The following is a 19,853-nucleotide window of genomic DNA, read 5'->3' on the forward strand; positions in this document are numbered from 1 at the left end:
AGCTGACTCGGAGATGAACAGGCCAAGACTCGGTCTGTGCAGGAAGCTCGTCCCGGTGTCCCCAGGGGTTCTAACGCTGCACTCTGTCCCTCCCGTAGGCTTTGGCGGTGGTAAATATGTCTCCTTTGAGGACCGTCACTGGCACCATAATTGTTTTAACTGCGCCCGCTGCAACACCTCGCTGGTCGGGAAAGGCTTCATCCCTGACAACGATGAGATTCTGTGCCGTGACTGCAGCAGCGACCTATGAGCCTCCGAGGACACCGTGGGGCAGGGGCTTTCTCTATTCTTCAGGGTCTTTGTGCCAGATACCCCAACGTTTCAGGGGCAGGGCACAAGGCACAGGAGATGGGGCTGACCCCAAACCGCGGTGTGTTCCGGGGTTCCTGTGCCCCTCCCTGAAGGCTAAAGTACGCTATGCTATGGCTCTGTGCAGAGTCAAAGCTAAATAAAGTTGAAAAAGGAGCTTCAAGACCCCCCATTATTTACTCTTTCCTTTTGCTTCCTGCCTGACCAGGCACAAGCTGAGCCCAGGGCCCCAGCTGAGTGAAGGGCAGCAGCAGCAGCTTCAGCGTTGGGCTGCTGGACCTGCACGCTGGCAGCATGCATTTGCTCCCCTTGGCATAGTGCTGACTTCTCTCTTTCCCCCGTGCGCTTCCCTCGCTCTGTGTGATATAAGGCAGCAGCTCCTGGTCCGCGTGGCTTGGCCGTGCTGGCCTGCGTAGCGGATGGCTTTGCAGCACAGCCTTTTCCCTACGCAAGGCTGGCCTGTGGCACTGCTTGAGCTGGGCATGAAGGGTGCGCTCTGCCCTGTTCGGGGACACCAGGCTGGAGTGTTGCCAGAAGAGCATGTGTCTTGCCAGATGGGATCCACCTCTGGATTTCTGTAGCCACCTCCCCGTTTGCAGGCCTGACCCTTGGCTCTGCACACCTCTGTGGAGGTGCTCTCACTCAGATGTGGACGAGGAGCTCAAATCGCCCACAGCTACGGGGCATTCTGCCCCCGCCACCTCCCTGCCCCGTTCCCGTCCATCTGTGCTGTGATGTCCCGCAGCTGCCCCTGCGGTGTCTGAGCTGGAGCTGGTGGGTATTGGCCCGCTGGTGGTCCCCCCCGAGATGCGCCTGGCTGAGCCCCGGAGAAGGGCGTGCTGAAGGCTGAGAGCACCGAGGGCTTTATTCCTGCTCCGTCCCTCTCACGGGGAACCTCGGGACGGGGACCTTGCTGAGCGCAGCCGCCAGCAGCACAGGTAACGCCGCAGACCTTCCGTCAGTTCGGGGAGGGGAGCGTTGCCCACAGGCTGTGGCTGCGCTCAGTGGCTGCTGGGAGCGCTGGAGGGGAGGGTCTGTGGGAGCACAGGGCTCCAGCGCGGGGGGCAGCCGGGGTGTCCACAACCTGCTCCTGCCAGGGCTGAGCGTCCCCCTCTGCGGCGGGCAGAGAGCGGCAGCTCCCCCAGCCACGCTCATCCCTCGCCGTGTCCCAGACGAGAAGCGAAGCAAAGCAAAGGTGGCCCCCGGGCTGCCCTGAGGAGGAGCTTTGCATCTCCCAAGTCCCTGCATTGGCCCTAACTGTGCAAAATAGGACATCTTGAGCCATCCCAGACTGACGCGAGGGCTTGAGCTACCCTTGCCTGATGGCTGAGCTGGCCCTGGGCCCTGCTGAGGCCCCTTTGCAGCGGGATGCTCATGTCTGCCTTGTCTCTACATCCCATTTGCTTCTGTCTTGCTGGGGCACTTTACGCCAACCCTGCTTTCCTGCTTAGACAGCCACGTGCTTTTCTGAAAGCATCTTATTGTGGTTTTTTTTTCCTTTTGTACTCTTTTGTCACGAGTATCTGTCATTTTGTAACCAACTGCAGGATGAAGGGGCTAGCCCCCCCAGGCTTCACTTAGGAACAGAAAATGTTATGCATGTTGAAGTGTTATTAACTCTGTATTCAGATCCTTGTTGAACCCTCGTTTGAAAGCTTTGATGCAGGCAAATCAGAGTTTGTGTGTTTGCTATTTGGAGGAGCTTGGAGCAGTCTCTAGAAGGAAGTGTCCTAAACCTCAGCCTCCTGTGTATTTCCTACGGCTTTATATAATAAACCGTTTTAGTGATCCTTGCTCTCATGTGTTTCTCGAACAGCAGGCACGGGGCAGAGCGCTGCCTGAATCAGCGTTGCCGCTCTGTGCTCAGCCTTGTCCTCGCCCCTAACCCCGTGCTGGGGACGGCTGATCCCCCCGTGCTCAGGCCTCCCCCTCCCCAAACCACGCACCCAGCAGCAGCTCTCCCAGACCCGTGGGTTCTGGCAGAGGAACAGCAGCTCCCTCTTCCTGGTGTGGGGCTGCAGCGGGGTCCTGGTGCCGGGGCTGCCTGTCTGTCCGTGCCTGCTGTCTGTCCGGGCACGCTCTTCTGCAGGACGGGCCTGAGCAGGACTCAGCGGTGCCGGTGCCTCACGGGCGCGATGCCTCCGGGCTGGCTGTCAGGTCGGGCTCGGCGGCAGCCAGGATGCTGCACCATCGCGGGAGCTGGTCTGGATCGCTGCAATACTGGATCGTATCCCGCTGTGCAGACAAGGTTCCTTCCCCCTGCGAGACGTACTCCCCAGTCCGCACACGTAGGCTCTCGGGAGGAGGTTTGGTGGGGAAGCTGCTGCAGTCTCCAGTGCGGGTAACAGTGGTCTCCTCCTGGCAGCCTTCCCCGGAGCGGTGCGTGCTCATTACTCACTTTTATCAGCCGGGGAGCCATTTATTCCCCTAACATCTGAAACTATTTTCCGCAGATTCCTTTACGTTTACTAACAGTTGCCAGGACTTCCTCTGGGCTTGCCTGCCCCAGCCCCCAGCACCCTGCTCCCTTCCCCCTGCACGCTGGCTCGGCTCCTGTGGGTGCTGCTCCGGCAGCACGGCCGGCGCAGCCCGTGGGGCCCGTGCGGGACCACGGCACGGCTCTGAGCGTGCACATTCCTGGCTCCTTCAAAGGCTCCCGCTCTGGCAGCTAACGGGGTTTGTAAAGTAAGATTTTTGTTGCTGTTGCTGCCCTGTGACTTGCTCCGGGCTCTGGTTTTGCTGCTGCTCGGCCTCAAAGGGTGAGCGAGCAGCCCCAGCCCGGGAGGTTTCCAGCTGAGCCTGTCCTCCAGCAGGAGCACCACAAACCCTTGTTTCTGCAGCGCTGTTTCCAGGGATTAACCACAAAAGGTTTCTGTACAAAGGGCCCCTGGGCTCCTCTTTCAGTCAGCCTCAAGAGCCTCACGTTTTTAGCCAAAAAAGGAAATGGCCCAGCTGCACGTAGCACTGGAACATCTGGATTTTATCCCTGTCATGAATGGGTCATGGCTATGCACGGCTCAGTGCCTGATTTACGGGAGGGGGAGGGTGATGTCATGCACAAACATCCCCCGAGACTCCCAGAGCGCGGGTCTAAAACAGTCATGAAAATATTCTTAAGCACAGGCGAAGAGTGCAGGGGGGAGGGCAGGGCCGGGGCTGCTGCACAGGGTGAGGTGGGAGCAGGGAAACTCCCTGGGAGCCCAGGGCAGCACTGGGGGTGTAGAAAGAGGCCCCGGCATTAACCAAATGTGCCCGAGCTGTGCTCGCTTGCACCGCCAGCACAGGGTCAGGGACTGCGTTTGCAGCCCTGACAGGCAGAGCCAGGTCCAAGCCACTGCCTGCCCCGGCCCCAGCGAGGTGTCCCAAAAGGGCTGCTTGCTCTGGGCCAGGGCAAGTGCCAGGGTGAGAGCAGGGCCCTGCCATGGGCTGGCTGGTACAGCCGCAGGGCTTGGGCAGGGATGGGGATGGGGACAGGGACATGATGTTCCCCAGTGTCTGGAAGCAGCCTTGTGTCGTGGCCCAGGGCACCAGAAGCAGCTTAGCTCAGCAGTGACGATGGCTGCTTGCTGCTGGCCGTGCAGCGGTGCCCGTGCTGGGCATGTGCCGGCCGTGTGCTTCCTCCCCTGGAGACGGACACGGCTGCTCCTGGCTCGGGCTCGCTGCAGGCAGCAGTTTCACTTCCCAGGGGTTTGTTCTCTTTCCAGACAGAGTTTCCCCTGAAGGAGAGCTGATCCACTGGTGTGTCGGATGCGGACTGCGTGGCAGCGACGTGTGCCCATGTCCCAGAGCTGACGGGAGCTGCACAGCTGGGGAGCGAGCTCTGCCTGCTCCTGCCTGCAGCTGGGCAGGAGGGAAGGGCTCATTTCAGCTCCCAGCTGCCTGCTGGCGTTTGCTCCTTTCCCAGCTGTAGCTGCATACGGGTTCAGACGGCATTTTGGATTACTGTGCCGGCAGTGCCTTGCCTGAGTTCCCCAAACTGGGCACGGACCTGCCTTGGCTGCTCCTGCATCCCTCCAGGTGACCGGTCAGGAGGCTGCGCCGGTGCGTGGAGCTGGAGGCTCGGGCTTGGCCCCGCAATGGTGACAGGCAGGTCTCCAGGGCAATCGTTGCAGGTCCCAGGGCTGGTGGGAGAGCCAGCGTTGAAGGGTGAATAGCTCTCCTTTGTCTCTAGTGTTAGGAGGTAGGGATGTGGTTATAGCCAGGCTGAACTCTGCAGGCATCCTGTGAATACTCCCCCAGGTCTTTTTCGTTGTCCCTTTGTCCCCACCCTGCCAGAGCAGCACTTAGTGAAGGTCCTGGGGAGGTGGGGAAGGAGCAGGAGCTCAGCACAAGTAGGTTTGCTCCCATCATCCCACCTTTCCTTCCAGGAAAACTGCATGATGTCCCTCCCTGGGCTGTCCCGCAGCCACGGGCACAAAGGCGGCTGCTGCGGCACACGGCACGGAGGGGCTGCAGGGGCTGCGCTGCTGCCCCGGGGCAGAACGGCACCTCCCACCAGAGCGACCTTCTCCCACCAGAGCAACCTTCCTTCTCCCACCAGAGCAACCTTGTCCCAGCAGAGCAACCTCCTCCCAGGTGCACTCATTCGGGGGGTGAGGAGGAGGAGGAGGAGGAGGAGGAGGAGGAGGAGGAGGGAGGCCCCGCCCGGGCTGGTCTTGTCTCACCTCAACCTTCCTAATGCCAGCAGCTCAAAATGAAGAGGCCATGTGGCTGGATGGGACATTGCTAGATTTCAACTCCTTCCCTTTCCAGGGATGAAGTTTCATGCAAAGGGAAATGGAAGAACACTAAGTTCAGAATCTTATCTCCATTTTTATTTTTAGACAGGCATTCATGAGGAAGAAATGACGTACTTCGGGGCAGCCTGTAGTGCAAGAGAGTAATTAAAGACAATATTCTTACCTTCAGGATCATTCTCTTCTCGGTGAATTGGCTGTTCCCAGGGCAGGATCATGTTTGTCTGCCATAATTAAGCCCAATTTTGTTGTTGTTGCTTTTGGCTTAAAGTAATTTATCATGCATGGTAGAAAAATATGAATAATTTATTTGTGAGTTAAAATTTAATTATAGCTTTGCATTTGGCAAAGTGGGGGCAAAGCACTGGCATGATCTCTCCTTGGCATTTAGGGTGGATCTGAAGAAGGCAATTAAAATCCAAGTGAAAGTGGAAGGTTGCAGCCACAGTTTCTGTGGGAGGACTTCCACCAGGATCGTGTCACTCAAGCGCAGTCACGCTGTTGAAACCTGTCAGGCAACAAAAGTCTGCACTTCCCAGGTACCAAGGGCAACGGCTCCGACCCATGAGAGGCGGAGGGCTGCATACCAGATCCTACGTGCCGATTTCTTTCAGGCGTGTTCCAGGTCGGACTCTGATTCACGGCCGTGTAACGCTGCTGGAGCCCGTCAGCTCTGCCAGCCGCTGGCATCCCACCTGCGTGGGATGGGGAGGGTTTCCTCCCCCGGCCGCAGGGGCACAGGGGCTTGTACCAGGGTGGGCGCACGGTGCTGGCCGTGGGGCCAGGAGCTCTGCCTGGGGGGCTGTGATGAGCACAGGTGACAGGGACGCCCGGCTGTGCCAAGCCTGGGCATTCCCTCCTGCCCCGCGTTCAGCCCTTACCTCAAGCCCAGCTGCAGCGGTGATTTTAGAAGCTGCGTGCTATGGGTCACAACTGCGTCTGGGCTAGCGACCATGGCTGCGAGACCCCGTCTGCCCTGCTTCCTGGGGCTCAGGGGTTTTCTCGGGAAGACAAGGCAGAGGCAGGCTTGCAGGTAGCTCAGAGTCACTGCATGCTCTGCCTTGGTGCTCAGCACCCAGTGCCGCGCGGGCTGGACACCCGTGCTGCCCACCCCATCCCCAGGTGAGCCCTGAGGAGCCGTGCTCCCCAAAAGGCAGGCCTGCTGGGGCCCTGATGCCGCATGAAGGTGGCCTTCTGCTTTCAGACAAGTCCTGGAACGTGGAGGGTGAATGTTTACTTAAGCAAGCTCACAATAATTAATATCTTTATCAATGATCTGGATGAAGGGATTGAGTGCACCCTCAGTCAGTTTGCAGATGACACCAAGTTGGGCGGGAGTGTTGATCTGCTTGAGGGTAGGCAGGCTCTGCAGAGGGACCTGGACAGGCTGGATCGATGGGCCGAAGCCAATTGTATGGGGTTTAACAAGGCTCAGTGCCGGGTCCTGCACTTGGGCCACAACAACCCCATGCAACGCTACAGGCTTGGGGAAGAGTGGCTGGAAAGCTGCCTGGCAGAGAAGGACCTGGGGGTGCTGGTTGACAGCTGCCTGAATATGAGCCAGCAGTGTGGCCAAGAAAGCCAATGGCATCCTGGCTTGTATCAGGAATAGTGTGGCCAGCAGGACTAGGGAAGTGATCGTCCCCTGTACTCGGCACTGGTGAGGCCGCACCTCGAATGCTGTGTTCAGTTTTGGGCCCCCCACTCCCAGAGAGACATTGAGGGGCTGGAGCGTGTGCAGAGAAGGGCAACGGAGCTGGGGAAGGGTCTGGAGCACAAGGCTGATGGGCAGCGGCTGAGGGAACTGGGGTTGTTCAGCCTGGAGAAAAGGAGGCTGAGGGGAGACCTCATCGCTCTCTACAACTGCCTGAAAGGAGGTTGTGGAGAGGTGGGGTCGGTCTCTTCTCCCAGGTAACAAGTGATAGGACGAGAGGAAATGGCCTCAAGTTGCGCCAGGGGAGGTTTAGACTGGATATTAGGAAATTTTACTTCACTGAAAGGGTTGTCCAGCACTGGAACAGGCTGCCCAGGGCAGTGGTGGAGTCGCCATCCCTGGAGGTATTTAAAAGATGCGTAGATGTGGCACTTAGGGAGAAGGTTTAGTGGTGGACTTGGCAGTGCTGGGTTTACGGTTGGACTTGATGACCTTAAAGGTCTTTTCCAACCTAAATGATTCTATGATTCTATAATTTTGATAAGGGTAATTAAAGCCATGACATTTTCTAAGTGCTTCTTCCCGTTTTCTCTGTCCCTGTTGCATATATTCTGCAGCAATCACGGCAGAGGGGAAGAGCGTGTGTATGCAGAGGGCAGCGTGGGGGTGCACGGCTGAAGGACGCCGTGCGGGGTGGAGTTGCTGTGTGGCTGCGGGAGGGGGTGTTGTCTGCACACCCTGCGCTTGCACGGGGGTACGAGTGAGTTTTGGAGCGGTCGTCCATGGTTAGGAGGACTTCAGGCACACGTGCCCCCAGGCTGAATGCTGTGCTGAGTGTCCGGGAGATGCCGAGGCTGTTTCAGAGTGCATACAGTTGCATTTGTGCACGCATAATACGACGGAAGCAGCCGTGCTAGCAGCGTTTGGAACAGGACTTTTGGGTATCTATTTAGCTTTCCCCTCCTCCGTTCCCCTCTCTCTCACCTTCTGACACCAGCCCAGCCCCTTCCCACCCCTCAAGATTGCCCCGAGGCTGCTGCCTGCTGAGACGGGAATGGTTTCACCAGTGTCTCCTGCTTTTAACTTCGCCTTCTCCACTTTGCTGTTGCTTCTCGAGAAAGGCCATTGTGCCTCCAAGGCTGGGGTCGGTCCTGATCCCAAATCCAACGCCAGCATCTCGGGGCAGTCTGTGCCACCAAATGTGGCCAGCGCTGGGGCGAGCGGCGGGCAGGCCTGGAGGGGCTCGGCTGGCAGCCACCAGGAGGGCTCCTGCCTGCAGAACCCCCGGGCGCTGCGCCCAGCGAGGCTGGGCTGGGCTGGGGCGGTGCCGGGGTCCAGCCGCTGCCACGGAGGGACCGGCAGGACTCCTGGCAGGCAGGCAGGGCTGTGCAGCATCGCAGCTCTCCCGGGGACGAGGCTTTCCCTCCTCTCCTGGCAGCGACTGCCGCGCGCCCGCCCCGGCTCTCTGCGCAGCCTGGACGGCACGGAGCCCAGCTGCTCCGCATAAACCAGCATTTTCTTGGTGACTGCTAACGATTTGAGTATAATTTAAGCTGGTGGCCTCATATAACACAACACTCTCCTTCACTCCTGATTTACTGGACTAGGAAGTGTAAGCAGTTGCCACAGCGGCAACCCCTTCCTCTGCCAAAAGCTGTCTGCAGAGGGCCCGGTACGTGCGGCCAGCGCCGTGCACGGGGATTCAGCCCCGCTCCCGGCCACGGAGCTCTGCCTGCCCCTTGCTGCGGTTCCCTCTCCAGCCCCTCTTCTCTCTCGACCATCAGACTCACGTCCCCTCCTGCAGAGAGGGCGGCTCCAGGGCCTGGCCCTGGGCTGGAGTGCAGGGGGCACCCGGGAGGCGAGGGGGCCGCTGCCGCCACGCCTGCCACGTCCCCAGCTCCCAGGCCGACGCACGGGGGCTTGCGGCTGGACACCCTCTGCCCAGCCACCGGCCCGGGGAGCCGCGCTCTGCCCCTGAGGAGCCCGGCGGCGGAGCGGAGGCGCGGCCCGCACATGCCCACCCGGATGGGTCCTGGCCAGCGCGTCCCTGTGGCCTCGGGAGCGAGGGGCACTCGGTGTGCCGCCCGGCCCGTGCCAGAGCAGGACGCTGAGCCTGTTAATAGCAGCGCTGGTGGCAACGGTGGAAAAAGGGGTGCCGGGGAGCTTTGCAAGCCCCTCTGTGGGCTCCAGTGCCCAGATTCTGTCCAGGTCACGCTGTCGGCACCTTTGGTTTTGTTGTTGCTTTTCTGGCACTTGCGCAATGATCTGTCTCTCCCTGGCAACAGAACGACTAAATAGCTGCTCGCAGCTGAGGCACTGGGGAGCTGAGACCACAGAAATGCCAGGGACCTGCTCCAAGGGGACTCCAGCTCCTCAGGCCTTCTGTGACGTGGGCTTCGGCCCAAGCCCTGCCTCCCCCCCTCCCCTGACCCTGCCGCCGTGGCTGCGGTGTGCCGGGTGGGTACCACCACGGCCTTCAGGCCTGTGATTTCCTCCAGCAGCCGCTCTTGGCACCAAAACACCTCTCCTGCTGGCCTCAGACCCCGCTGCTGTTTTCTTGAGCGGGCAGATGGGACAGAGAACACCAAGCTGTTCCTTTGGGCGCTGTCAGCTTAGCAGCCGTCCCATGCCTTACCACCGCGCCAAGCGCGCGCAGGTGACGTGCGAAGGAGCAATCGCTGGCGGCAGGAGTCCCTTCCCCCGGCTCCCCCTCCGCAGAGGACGCGCCGGGGCCGCCGCCAGATCTCTGCGGGCTTCTGCAGCCCCGTGGCATCTGTCACCCCCGCGGCCGGTGACAGCAGGGCCAGGCCAGGGCCACCCGTGCCCGCTCGCTGCCCTGCGCCCACCGCGGCTCAGCCCGGGCGGCTCCCGTGGCACCGGGCCGGTTGTTCAAGGCCAGGTGGACGCCCCCGAAGCCTCCTGCGCCGGAGGGTTTCGCTCGGCGGCCGCCGTGCCGGCAGGGACCCCGCGCCCGGCCTGTCGCGCCGGGGCCGGGGCCGGGGCCGGGGCCGGGGCCGGGGCCGGGGCCGGGACCGAGCCTGAGCCTGGTCCCGGGCCGGCAGCACGGCCCGCCGGGGCAGCGAGGCGGAGCCGGAGCCGGGCCCGGGCCGGGCGGTGACGCCCGGCGGTCGTCGTGAGGGTGCCCGGAGGAACCGAGAGGAACCGGCACGGTCCCGCCCGGGGGATGGGGACCGGTCGGCCTGAGGCGGCTCCGCGCCGCAGGGGCACGGCCGGGCCGGAGCCGCCTCCTGCCGGCGGCCCCGAGGCGGCCGAGGCCGTGCGCTGCGGCCCGACCCTGGCCGCCCGGCACCGGGCCTAGCCCCTCTCCCCCCGGCACCGGGCACCGGCGCTGCCCCCACCCCGCCCCGCCAGCACCGCGGCCGAGCCGGAACCTCCGCGCCGGGCGCGGGCGGGGGCGGAGCCTTCCCGCGGGACACAGGCCGGGCCGGAACCTTCCGGCGGGGCGCAGGCGGGACCGGAAGGGGACAGAGGCGGCTTCCGGGCGGGCGCGAGAGGATGGAGACCATCCTGGAGCAGCAGCGGCGGTACCATGAGGAGCGGGAGCGGCTCATGGACGTGATGGTGAAGGAGATGCTCACCAAGAAGTCCACGGTGCGTCCGGGGCCGCGGGGAGAGGGGGCGGCTGCGGCTCGCCCTCGCCCTCCCTCGCCCTAACCCTGCTCCTCTCCCCGCAGCTCCGCGACCAGATCAACTCGGACCACCGGACGCGGGCCATGCAGGACGTGAGTGCGCCGGGACGGGGGCGGGCGGCGGCCCCGGCAGGCCTGGGGTGGGCTCCGAGCGCGGCCCCGGGAGCAGCGCGGGGCAGGCCAGGCCTCTGCGAGTGCTGCCAGAGCGCCCGGGAGCGGGCCGGTCTCGTCCCTGGTAACGTCCTCTGGGGCGTTTGGGCTTTCTTTTGTTTTTTAGAGGTACATGGAAGTGAGCGGCAACCTGAGAGACTTGTACGACGACAAGGACGGGTGAGTGGTTGTACGAACACCTCGTGTGGTGTGTGTGCACCTGAACGTCTGCTGGATGTGTTTTGCAGATGAGACCTTGGGGGCTCTTTAAGTCAGTTGTAAATATACGAAGAGTACTGCTGGTATGTGAGCCCAGGAATCAGGTTTTGGAGACTAAACCTCCTAGAGCACATGGGATGTGTACGTGCTGGATATATGCATTTTGTTATTTTCTTAGTTTAAGGCATGGGGGGAGGCCGTGCGTTGCCTGGAGGGTTCGTAAGTGGAGCCTACAGCATGTTCAGTGGAGCCTCAACTCGTGAGCCTGGCGGACTGTGAGATCTGATGTGACTTTGTGAGGTTTGCAGTCAGTCTGGCTGGAGCTTTCTGTGACCAAAACGCAGCACTAGGCCTGGAAAAAGATTGTATCAGTGTGAACGTGTTTTCCTTTCCACTCGTAATTTGTCCTTTTCCATGAACTCACAGCTTACGGAAGGAAGAACTCAGTGCCATTTCAGGGCCAAATGAATTTGCAGAATTCTACAACAGACTGAAACAAATTAAGGAATTTCACCGGAAGCACCCAAATGAGGTAAGTAGTTATCTACTTCATAAGAATAGGTGATTTGTGGTCTGTTGGACCTCATCCCTACAATAAACAGACTTTTTTTCCCCCAGTTTACTTGCCTTAACATACAAGTATTAAGTACACTAAAACGTTACTTGAGAAGAGAAGATGTTCAAGGTTAGGCAGTGCTGCAGAGGCAGTATGTAAGCTCCTGTGAGGGCGGTGTGAACAGGAGAAGATGCAAGACGCTAACTGTGTTCTCTGCTTGCTGTGTGTTAGCTCAGGAACCTTCTGCTGCTGAGCTGGCGTTTGGTCTTGCCTTTCTCATGCTGGCTAAAGTCAGAATTTTTTCTTTGTGCAAAAGTAATGCTTTGGATACCTTTTCAGTTAGCAGTTTTATTGTTTGCAACCCATTGTGATTTTATATTAATTATTCTGAGACGTGAGCTGAAGTAATCATTTTTTCTGTAACTTCTCTGTGTTCTTGAAGATCTGTGTTCCGATGTCCGTGGAGTTTGAGGAACTGTTGAAGGCCAGAGACAACCCGAGTGAAGAAGCTCAAAGTAAGTTTGTAGTTTTTCTCTGAGGCCAGCTTAAGTGAAAATACGCTGCTTGCTTGAGAGGCGTTATTTAATGAGTTGTTTGATCTGGTTTGCACGTTTCGGAGTTCCACCTCCGTTTTACTAAATGGCTTCTGCAAATTGTTCTTTTGTCATTTAAATTCTTCTGAACTGCAGTCCCCTGGAATATTCCACAGTATCGGTGCTCCTCTTGAGGAGCGTTCTAGCGTGCTTACACAGAGAAGCAGTCAGGTGTCTGATCAATGAGTAAACATCTTCCTTAAGCATAAATTATTCCACGGTGAATCCTTTTCAAGTTCTAAAGCGCATGTATAATAAGTAGGGAAGATTAAGCTTGTAATAAAGCTCTTTGTGATCTTTCCGACAGATCTGGTGGAGTTCACAGATGAGGAAGGGTACGGACGATACTTAGATCTGCATGATTGTTATCTCAAGTACATTAATCTAAAATCATCAGAGGTAAGTGGCTGCACGTGTCTGGGCAACTTCAGTGCTCGAGGCCGAGGGGTTTTTCTTTGGCTGGTTCTTGGTTATTTGTTGCTTTGGTTTTTTCTGATGTAAATAAGTTTATTTCCAAACAGCTATTTCAAAGTCACTTTGTTGCACATACAGTTTGAAAGCATCTGAATTCCGAATGCTGCTTCATGACCCTCCTCCTTTGTTCTCTTCAGCTGATTTCTCTCTGTCGTTAATGTAATGATGGCCTTGTAAAAGCCTCTGTTTTCTGCTGTCAGGTACTGATAGGTGTCTAAGGGAATGTGTTAGCACACAGACAACCCCAGGCCTCTGCAGTCCAGAATAATGGCATCAGCTAGTGCTTTTCTTCTGGTCTGGTAACTGGAAACTGGATGTTAGTTTGGCTGCCTGTGTATAAAGTCTGACTCAAACTTCTTCATTCTTAGAAATTGGATTATATCACTTACTTATCCACATTTGACCAACTCTTCGATATTCCCAAGGAGAGAAAAAATGCTGAATATAAGAGGTGAGCCTTTTTGCCTACCTGCTTCTTTTATGACAGCTGATGAGAAGTAATTTGCTTCTTAAGTGTACAGCTGCTAAGAACATAATTAATAGTCAAATTAACTCATGTAAGTTGGGTCACTGAGCTATAGTAACTCAGTCGTGTGTCTGAGCCCTGAGAAAACATGCAGCACAGCAAGAATGTGGAAAGCCACGTTCTACTCTGTGGAACAACCTTACTTTATCCTGGTAACTGATGCATCTAGAAGTTGTGTGTTGAAAACTGTCATAGTCTTGATGACTTCCCTTTGAGGTACTAGAGGGTAATTACTTTCCAACGATGTGGTTAGGGAAATATGTTAGAGGTTGATACTCAATTGCCCGTGCTCATGATTACTCTGCCAGGTACCTTGAAATGCTTCTTGAGTACCTGCAGGATTACACAGATCGAGTGAAACCATTACTGGACCAGAATGAACTTTTTGGGAAAATTCAGACTGAGTTTGAGAAGAAGTGGGAAAATGGAACATTCCCTGGCTGGCCGGTGAGCAGTTGTGTGAATGCTGCTGTGTTTGTGATAGGTTTTCTGTGAATCATGTGTGTAAAGTCATCGCTGAGGTTAAGTCTGGTGTGCAAGGTGCGTAGTCATGTATCTCAAAGATGCAGTTTAATACTAACTTGAATTTGAAAACCAATGTAACCAGTTTGAAACTAACCTTTTTTAAGGTTTGCTTATTTTGTATCTTTTCTGTTGTTCCTTTGCTCAGTTTAGTGAGAGAATTTTTCTCTGTGAAGTGAACTGCTTCTCTTGAGGTTAGACTATTATATTGCATGAAGTGTTGTAGGATGTCACAAAGATCTTGCATGTGGTTTTTCTTGGCAGAAAGAGACCAGCAGTGCACTCACTCATGCTGGAGCCCACCTGGATCTCTCAGCATTTTCCTCTTGGGAGGTATGTTTTCAGTGCTCTGCACTTAGTGCTAAATTTTGAGCAGGTGGAAGCTTAGTCATTTTGTTTCCTTTCATAATTTTACTTGCTGTGCTTTTGCCTCTGGCTCTGTGCTCTCTGAATAAAACTTGGATTATGCTGATGACTTAATTTCTGCCATTAGGGGGATGTAACTTGAAAGATCTGGTTAGATTTGTCACATTCCTCGTTTTTCAGTGAGGAGTGGTGCGCCCTTGACAGTCCTTTCTTGAATGTTGTTTGTTTTTTTTTCTTTTTTAATGAGTTAAAATGGACGTACATCCATATTGTATTTGTTCAATAGCTTCTTTCTCACTGTGATTTACTTTGAACAGGAATTGGCCTCCCTGGGACTGGACAGATTAAAATCAGCTTTACTGGCCCTGGGACTAAAGTGTGGCGGGTAAGGTGCAGTCCTTTTATAGTTCCTTTTCCTTTTTGTATAGTTCCTTTTTGAGTTCTTCCTGTCTTGCATTCCTTTATGGATACTTGTTTTTTCATCTCTGTTGTACAAGAATTACTTTAATGATGTTTGAAAGACAAAATGTTGAGAACCAATCAGGGGATACTGCAATCTACTGTTTTGAAAAGTGTCCTGTTCTGAAGTCTCTTGTATAGAAGAATTTGGTTTAAGGAAGACAAAGATAATAGGAAATCTCATGATCTCTTAAAAGCTAAATTCAGAATTTCGTGGCATGAATTCAGATAGTTCTTGGGAAATGTAAAACTATGGTTTGGACTCGTCTCCTCCCCGCTTCTCCCTAGGACTCTGGAAGAGCGTGCTCAGAGACTTTTTAGCACTAAAGGCAAATCCCTAGAAGCACTTGATCCTTCCTTGTTTGCTAAGAATCCAAAGACAAAAGGAAGCAAAAGGTGAGTTCCTAAAGGTCATTCTCAGGTCAGTGTTGTTCTGTTCACTTGGATGAGAAGTATTCTATAGACGTCACTCTTGTGTAGTCATGACAGAGAGATTCTTAGAGTAATAGAAGCTTTTCATGTTGGACCAAATAGTCCTGAACCAAGTGGAAGATAGCAGAGCTGAATGGTTTGTGTGCAGTTTAGTTTACATGAGCTGTTTGATACTTGTTTCTGTTTTCTTGCTGTATAGAAGTCAAATGTGTCCTTAGGAGTTTAGTGTACACATGATGTTTGCAGTTCTGGAATGGACTTCATAAAGTTTCTTTATCTATTTCCAGAGACACTGAAAGAAATAAAGATCTTGCATTCCTGGAAGCTCAGATTTATGAGTATGTAGAAGTTCTTGGGGTAAGGATTTTATTTTGCCTTTGAGCTTTTTATTTCAGATCTGTCAAATAGTGCCTGGAAGGTCCTCCACATCTTTACCCACTGCTTTCATAGTCAGCATGCCCAGAAGAGTTATTTTCACGTCCAGAGTCATAATGTTTTAAAGTTCATGTTAGCAGATAGCTTTTTCTGTCAGTAAGTAGAATATGATGGATTACTTACATTTCCATTAGCTAATTATTTGGCAGGCTTTTGTGAACAGACCCAGATACAGAGGCTACATGTTCCCTGGGGGGAGCCTGTCTTTTTTTTTTTTTTTTTTTTTTTTTCCTTCTCTCCTAGGCACCACATCCATGTAGATAATTTTATTTCATGCCTAAGTCACAGGGTATTGCAAACCTTTACTTGTTCTGCCTTGATGCTTGCCTTAAGTCCTTGCTTCAGTTTGGGGCGATTGCTTTTACAGGGTGGCTGTTGCTGTTAGCTTGTTATCTTGGAAGTGCTGATGGTAGTACAAGTTTTTCATCCTTTGGAAGTAGGAAATGTTATACTAAAACCTTAAGGTGGTGGGCTAAATAAAATGAGAGTTCTCTGTTTCATACTGGTCTTCCATTCTGCTCCCTCTGTACATTGAGCACGTATTTCACACTGCAAGAGTTTGCCCTTATTTTGTTGCTGTCATGTTGTGTGAACAATTCCTTCTCTTTTCTCACGCTCTAGGAGCAGAGACACCTCACTCACGAGAATGTGCAGCGTAAGCAAGCACGGACAGGGGAAGAGAGGGAGGAGGAGGAAGAAGAGCAGATCAGTGAGAGTGAGAGTGAAGATGAAGAAAATGAAATAATTTATAATCCTAAAAATCTGCCTCTTGGTTGGGATGGCAAGGTAACTGAGATTGTCAGGTCTGGAAAAGTGGGAGATGTCGCTGAACTTGCCTTGCCATTTGGCCTAATCTTTCTTTCTCTTCGCTTGTCAGCCAATCCCATACTGGTTATATAAATTGCATGGTTTAAACATCAACTACAATTGTGAGATTTGTGGGAACTACACCTACCGAGGACCAAAAGCTTTTCAGCGTCACTTTGCAGTAAGTAATGTTTTGCTACAGAAACGTCAGTACTGTGTCCAGATAATCTTTATAATAACTAACTAGTAAATCACTGGAGTGCCCAAATGGCTGCTCTTCCACTTCTAAAACAGGGGTCTGGGCTGATGCTGCAGGGCCACGCGATTGGAACTATAAATCATGTAGGGTATACTAAGATATCTCTTGCAAATTTCTGCACGGTCCCTTCTTGTTTGAACACTAATTCCAGTATCCAGGTCTGATTGGTGCAGAGTGCCTCTTGACTGCCAGCGTATTGTTACTGTCAGAAAAAATATTGTTACAGAAAAAATATTTTTATAGAGGTTTTTAGGACTGGTAGATTTGTATTTTGATAGTATTTGTTTCACCCTGTCCAGATGCTAGTATTATAATGTAACATAATACTTTAGTCTCTGGCGTTGCGGATGAAGTGGCATTCCCTCTCATACACTGATCTCTTGCCTCTTCTCCCCAGGAGTGGCGACACGCTCACGGGATGCGATGCCTGGGCATTCCCAACACCGCGCATTTTGCCAATGTCACACAGATTGAGGATGCAGTCTCATGTAAGTAGTGACGGCAGAACAGGGAACGTGTGGCATAAGAACACTCATATTGGCGCTCTCCAAAAATTTGTCTTACCCTATGACCAGAGACTAGTTTCAGGAAAGAGGGTAAGAAACATGGTGCATGTGGGATGACCCTTCCTCGGACCATCCCACCCAGCTCTTAAAAGGACAGTGGCTTTTTTTCCTTTGTTGGATACCTGCACAAGTAGATGCTTGCTGGGATTGCCAGCAAAGTGTTCGTTTGTTGCCAGCTGTTTTGTCTGTGATGCTTCGTGTGTGAAATCTCAGCCAAGTGCAATGGGCCACCATTTCTTTAGGCAGAGCGTGGCTACATCATCCCGTGTAACTCTTACTTAATTGATGTTCGTCAACATCGTCATGGGGAAGCCAGAAAAACCTTCAGAAATGGTAGAGCCTATAGGCAGATTTTGAAAGCCTACAGTACTTGGGACTTACAGGGATCATAATTTAATGCAGCTAGTCTGTGCTGATGTTTTGAGGAGGCTACCTCATGCAGAGGTTGTTTCTTGAATCTGCCCCACTTAAGTTAACAGATACAGGTTATAATTCCTGGAGGTAGATTAATTCTTGCCTAGAAGAAACCAAACAGGTAAAGCCTTGATTTCCCAAACAAGCTATTATACCTTTGGAGCTGTATCTCTGAGGTAGTGTTTTTGGACCTTTGTCTCTTGTGTCCCATCCTGAATGATCACTTAAAAGCCTCGTTTGCTTTCATTCTTGTGCCTTTCAGTAAATGGTACAGGGGAATGATACATTTGTAGTGGATATTAGATACATTCCTGGACTGCTGAAGTGACAGTGTTTTAAAAGAAAGAAGAAAGAAAAACCTCATGTATATATTTTACTAGATTAAAAACTAGTATCTTGAGGGAAACGGCATGAGAGCCTGTGTGACTTTGTATTTCCAGTGTGGGCAAAGCTGAAACAACAGAAGGCTTCAGAGAGATGGCAGCCCGATACAGAGGTGAGATGTTACAGAGGCATTTGGATGTCTCTACTCCTGTGTACATGGGAACCCCCCCTTTGCCTTGCGTGAACTGTCTGGCTCTGTCAAAAGAATTTCTAAGAGTCCCCTGCATGCTGGAGAGAGAAGCAGGAACCCACGCTGCTGGTTGCACAGCTCCCGTTAGTGGCGATGTATGAAAAGCACTTCTTGTGCCGTACTGGAAAGGAGTTCTGATAGGACAGACAGACCTTCGTGTAAGAATCTCTTAATACGCTGCTTTACGGTACCAACGTCATCTTTGCTTTGCGAGGAGAAAAAGGAACTGGTGTGAGCAGTGCATTCACTTACACTAGTGCCTTTTCTTAAACTTCTGTCTCAAACCATTTTTCAATAGTATGCAGGGCAACTGTGGGAAATGCAGTCTGTAGTACAGCTTGTAATTACTCTGACTCTGGATGAGCTCTTCTCATGGAGCCTGCTGGTAGATCCACTGCCTGCCGTCCCGTAGAGAGGTTCTTGGCAGGGTGGTCCTGTTCAGTAGGTGCTGCTGGAGCTAAAGTTCAAATGCTGTAGTACAACCTGCGTCAGGCTGTGTCCAGCTGTCTCTAAACTGTTCGTTCCATTCTAGGAGGAATACGAGGATTCCAGTGGGAACGTGGTGAATAAAAAGACCTATGAGGACTTGAAACGCCAAGGGCTGCTGTAGCTTTTCCCAAGTGAAGGATTTCACATCTGAAAAGCAAGTGGAGATGAGTCAGCAGCTCTGGCTCTTCTTCAGTTTCTGGATTTTCTATCTGCATGAATATAGATTTCAAGGATACTTTATAGAATCACTTTCTAGTAAGCCCCTTGTGAAAAGTAGACTTGTGACATTATTTTATATTAAAAAAAACCCATCAAACCTTGAAAAATAAACTGGTTTTAATTTAGGAAGTGCTGGGAAACTTGTCTCCTTTCATCTGCTGGAAGGAAGAGATTTGATTACGGTATTTTTAAAATGCTTTTTATGTAGTTTGGATTGTCAGAAACAATTGCTTCTCTCTTGTTCCCATTCTGATGGAAATTATGATGAGGATTGACTTTCTGTAAAGCATGGATGAACATTGCATGCTGACAACGAGTAACGGTCCTATACTGTATCTTGCTGTAAGCATATAGTTTTCTTTGGGCTCCTTTGCAAAACAAATGTATTTGGCTTGCGTTGCTGCTTTTACCTCAGGCCTGTTGCCCTGTGGAGGTTTGGCCACTGGGATTTTTTCAGGGAATTAATAATAGAGCTTGGTTGAGGTTGGGCTGCGTGGGCAGTTTGTGGTAACGTCTCAGCACTGTGGCAGTCCTCGTGCCCCCTCCAGCCCCTCAGCTGGGGTTTCGTTTTGGTACAGAGTTGGCTTGCGTGGCATCTCTGACCTCAAAACCACCCTTTCTCTGTTGTCGCTGTGCAGGGCCGTTTGCATCTCCAGATGCCATGGAGCAGCAGGTAACAAACACTCCCCCCAGGTGATGGTTTGCGCAGCCAGTGGTTGGCAGGGGTGGGACTGGTTGCTGGCACCAGGGTGCGAGCCTGTGCGTCAGGTACCGCAGCTGCCGTCGGTGCTCGGAGGCACTCCACCGCTAGCAGCGGCTACTGGCTTTCACTGGTGCACTGCGGCTTCGGGGAGCAGACAGACAGGGTGAGTCAGTGCTGGGGGCTCTTTCCGTTCCCTGCCCTGGGGGAAAGTTGTTCTCCTTGGGAGGAGGCCGTGCCTGGTGGGCATTCGTCCCCAGCCTGCCCTGGAGCTGGGTTGGGCTGTGCTGGAGTGGCACCCTGCTCAGTAAGGTTGTCCAAACCTGGCCTGGGTAGTGGCTGCCCTCGTTTGGAAGGCGAGAGAGACGCCAGCCTGCGTTGTCTCCTTTCACTCTGCATGAACAGCCTCAGTGGTCTCTATGCAAGCTTCAGCCATTCCAGGTCCTCGGGGAATGCTAACTGGGCCTAAATCATAAGACAGGAGGGGAGCGTTACAGTGCTTCTTGGAGAACTTGGCCACGGAGCCTGTTTGGAGTCACATCTCCACTGTTTCCTTAGCTAAACCTGTAAAGATTTTGAATGAAAGCAGAGAGATTCTGCCAACAGAGAGCTCGGCGGCGTCATGGGAAGCACCAAAGCAGGTAGAATCTCCTAAACCATGGGGGCGAGCGAGTGGCAGGGCAAGGGACCGGGCGGCGAGCAGCTGTGCAGACACCTCTGTAGTCAGGACTTGACAGCAGCGTG

General features: G+C 53.4%; 2 protein-coding genes across 2 annotated transcripts in view; both read left to right on the plus strand.

Moving 5' to 3' along the window:
- Positions 1–2,099, plus strand: part of FHL3 (four and a half LIM domains 3) — a 30,772-nt gene extending 28,673 nt beyond the window's left edge. The window contains exon 6 of the mRNA XM_075522418.1: positions 99–2,099. Within this exon, the coding sequence (XP_075378533.1) occupies positions 99–250 (152 nt within the window). The 3' untranslated portion in view covers positions 251–2,099. The remainder of the gene's footprint in view (positions 1–98) is intronic.
- Positions 2,100–10,085: 7,986 nt separating this feature from the next.
- On the plus strand, positions 10,086–18,538 carry SF3A3 (splicing factor 3a subunit 3). The gene is made up of 17 exons (XM_075522365.1): positions 10,086–10,311; positions 10,395–10,442; positions 10,627–10,679; positions 11,145–11,250; positions 11,717–11,789; positions 12,175–12,266; positions 12,710–12,792; positions 13,176–13,314; positions 13,654–13,722; positions 14,073–14,140; positions 14,503–14,610; positions 14,934–15,003; positions 15,703–15,867; positions 15,959–16,069; positions 16,545–16,635; positions 17,568–17,623; positions 18,234–18,538. Exons 1-17 carry the CDS (start codon positions 10,216–10,218, stop codon positions 18,309–18,311), a joined length of 1,506 nt encoding a protein of 501 aa, XP_075378480.1. The 5' UTR covers positions 10,086–10,215; the 3' UTR covers positions 18,312–18,538.
- The last annotated feature ends 1,315 nt before the right edge of the window (positions 18,539–19,853 follow it).

This window comes from Mycteria americana, chromosome 21 (genome assembly GCF_035582795.1).
Source record: "Mycteria americana isolate JAX WOST 10 ecotype Jacksonville Zoo and Gardens chromosome 21, USCA_MyAme_1.0, whole genome shotgun sequence".
Taxonomy (NCBI): Eukaryota; Metazoa; Chordata; class Aves; order Ciconiiformes; family Ciconiidae; genus Mycteria; species Mycteria americana.

What these genes read in the sequence shown, in the direction of transcription:
- SF3A3 (XM_075522365.1), top strand. Translation starts at nt 10,216, where the DNA reads ATGGAGACCATCCTGGAGCAGCAGCGGCGGTACCATGAGGAGCGGGAG. An exon ending in GGACGCGGGCCATGCAGGAC is followed by an intron (nt 10,443 to 10,626) that starts GTGAGTGCGCCG and finishes TTTGTTTTTTAG; the next exon opens with AGGTACATGGAAGTGAGCGG. An exon ending in GATTGAGGATGCAGTCTCAT is followed by an intron (nt 16,636 to 17,567) that starts GTAAGTAGTGAC and finishes TTGTATTTCCAG; the next exon opens with TGTGGGCAAAGCTGAAACAA.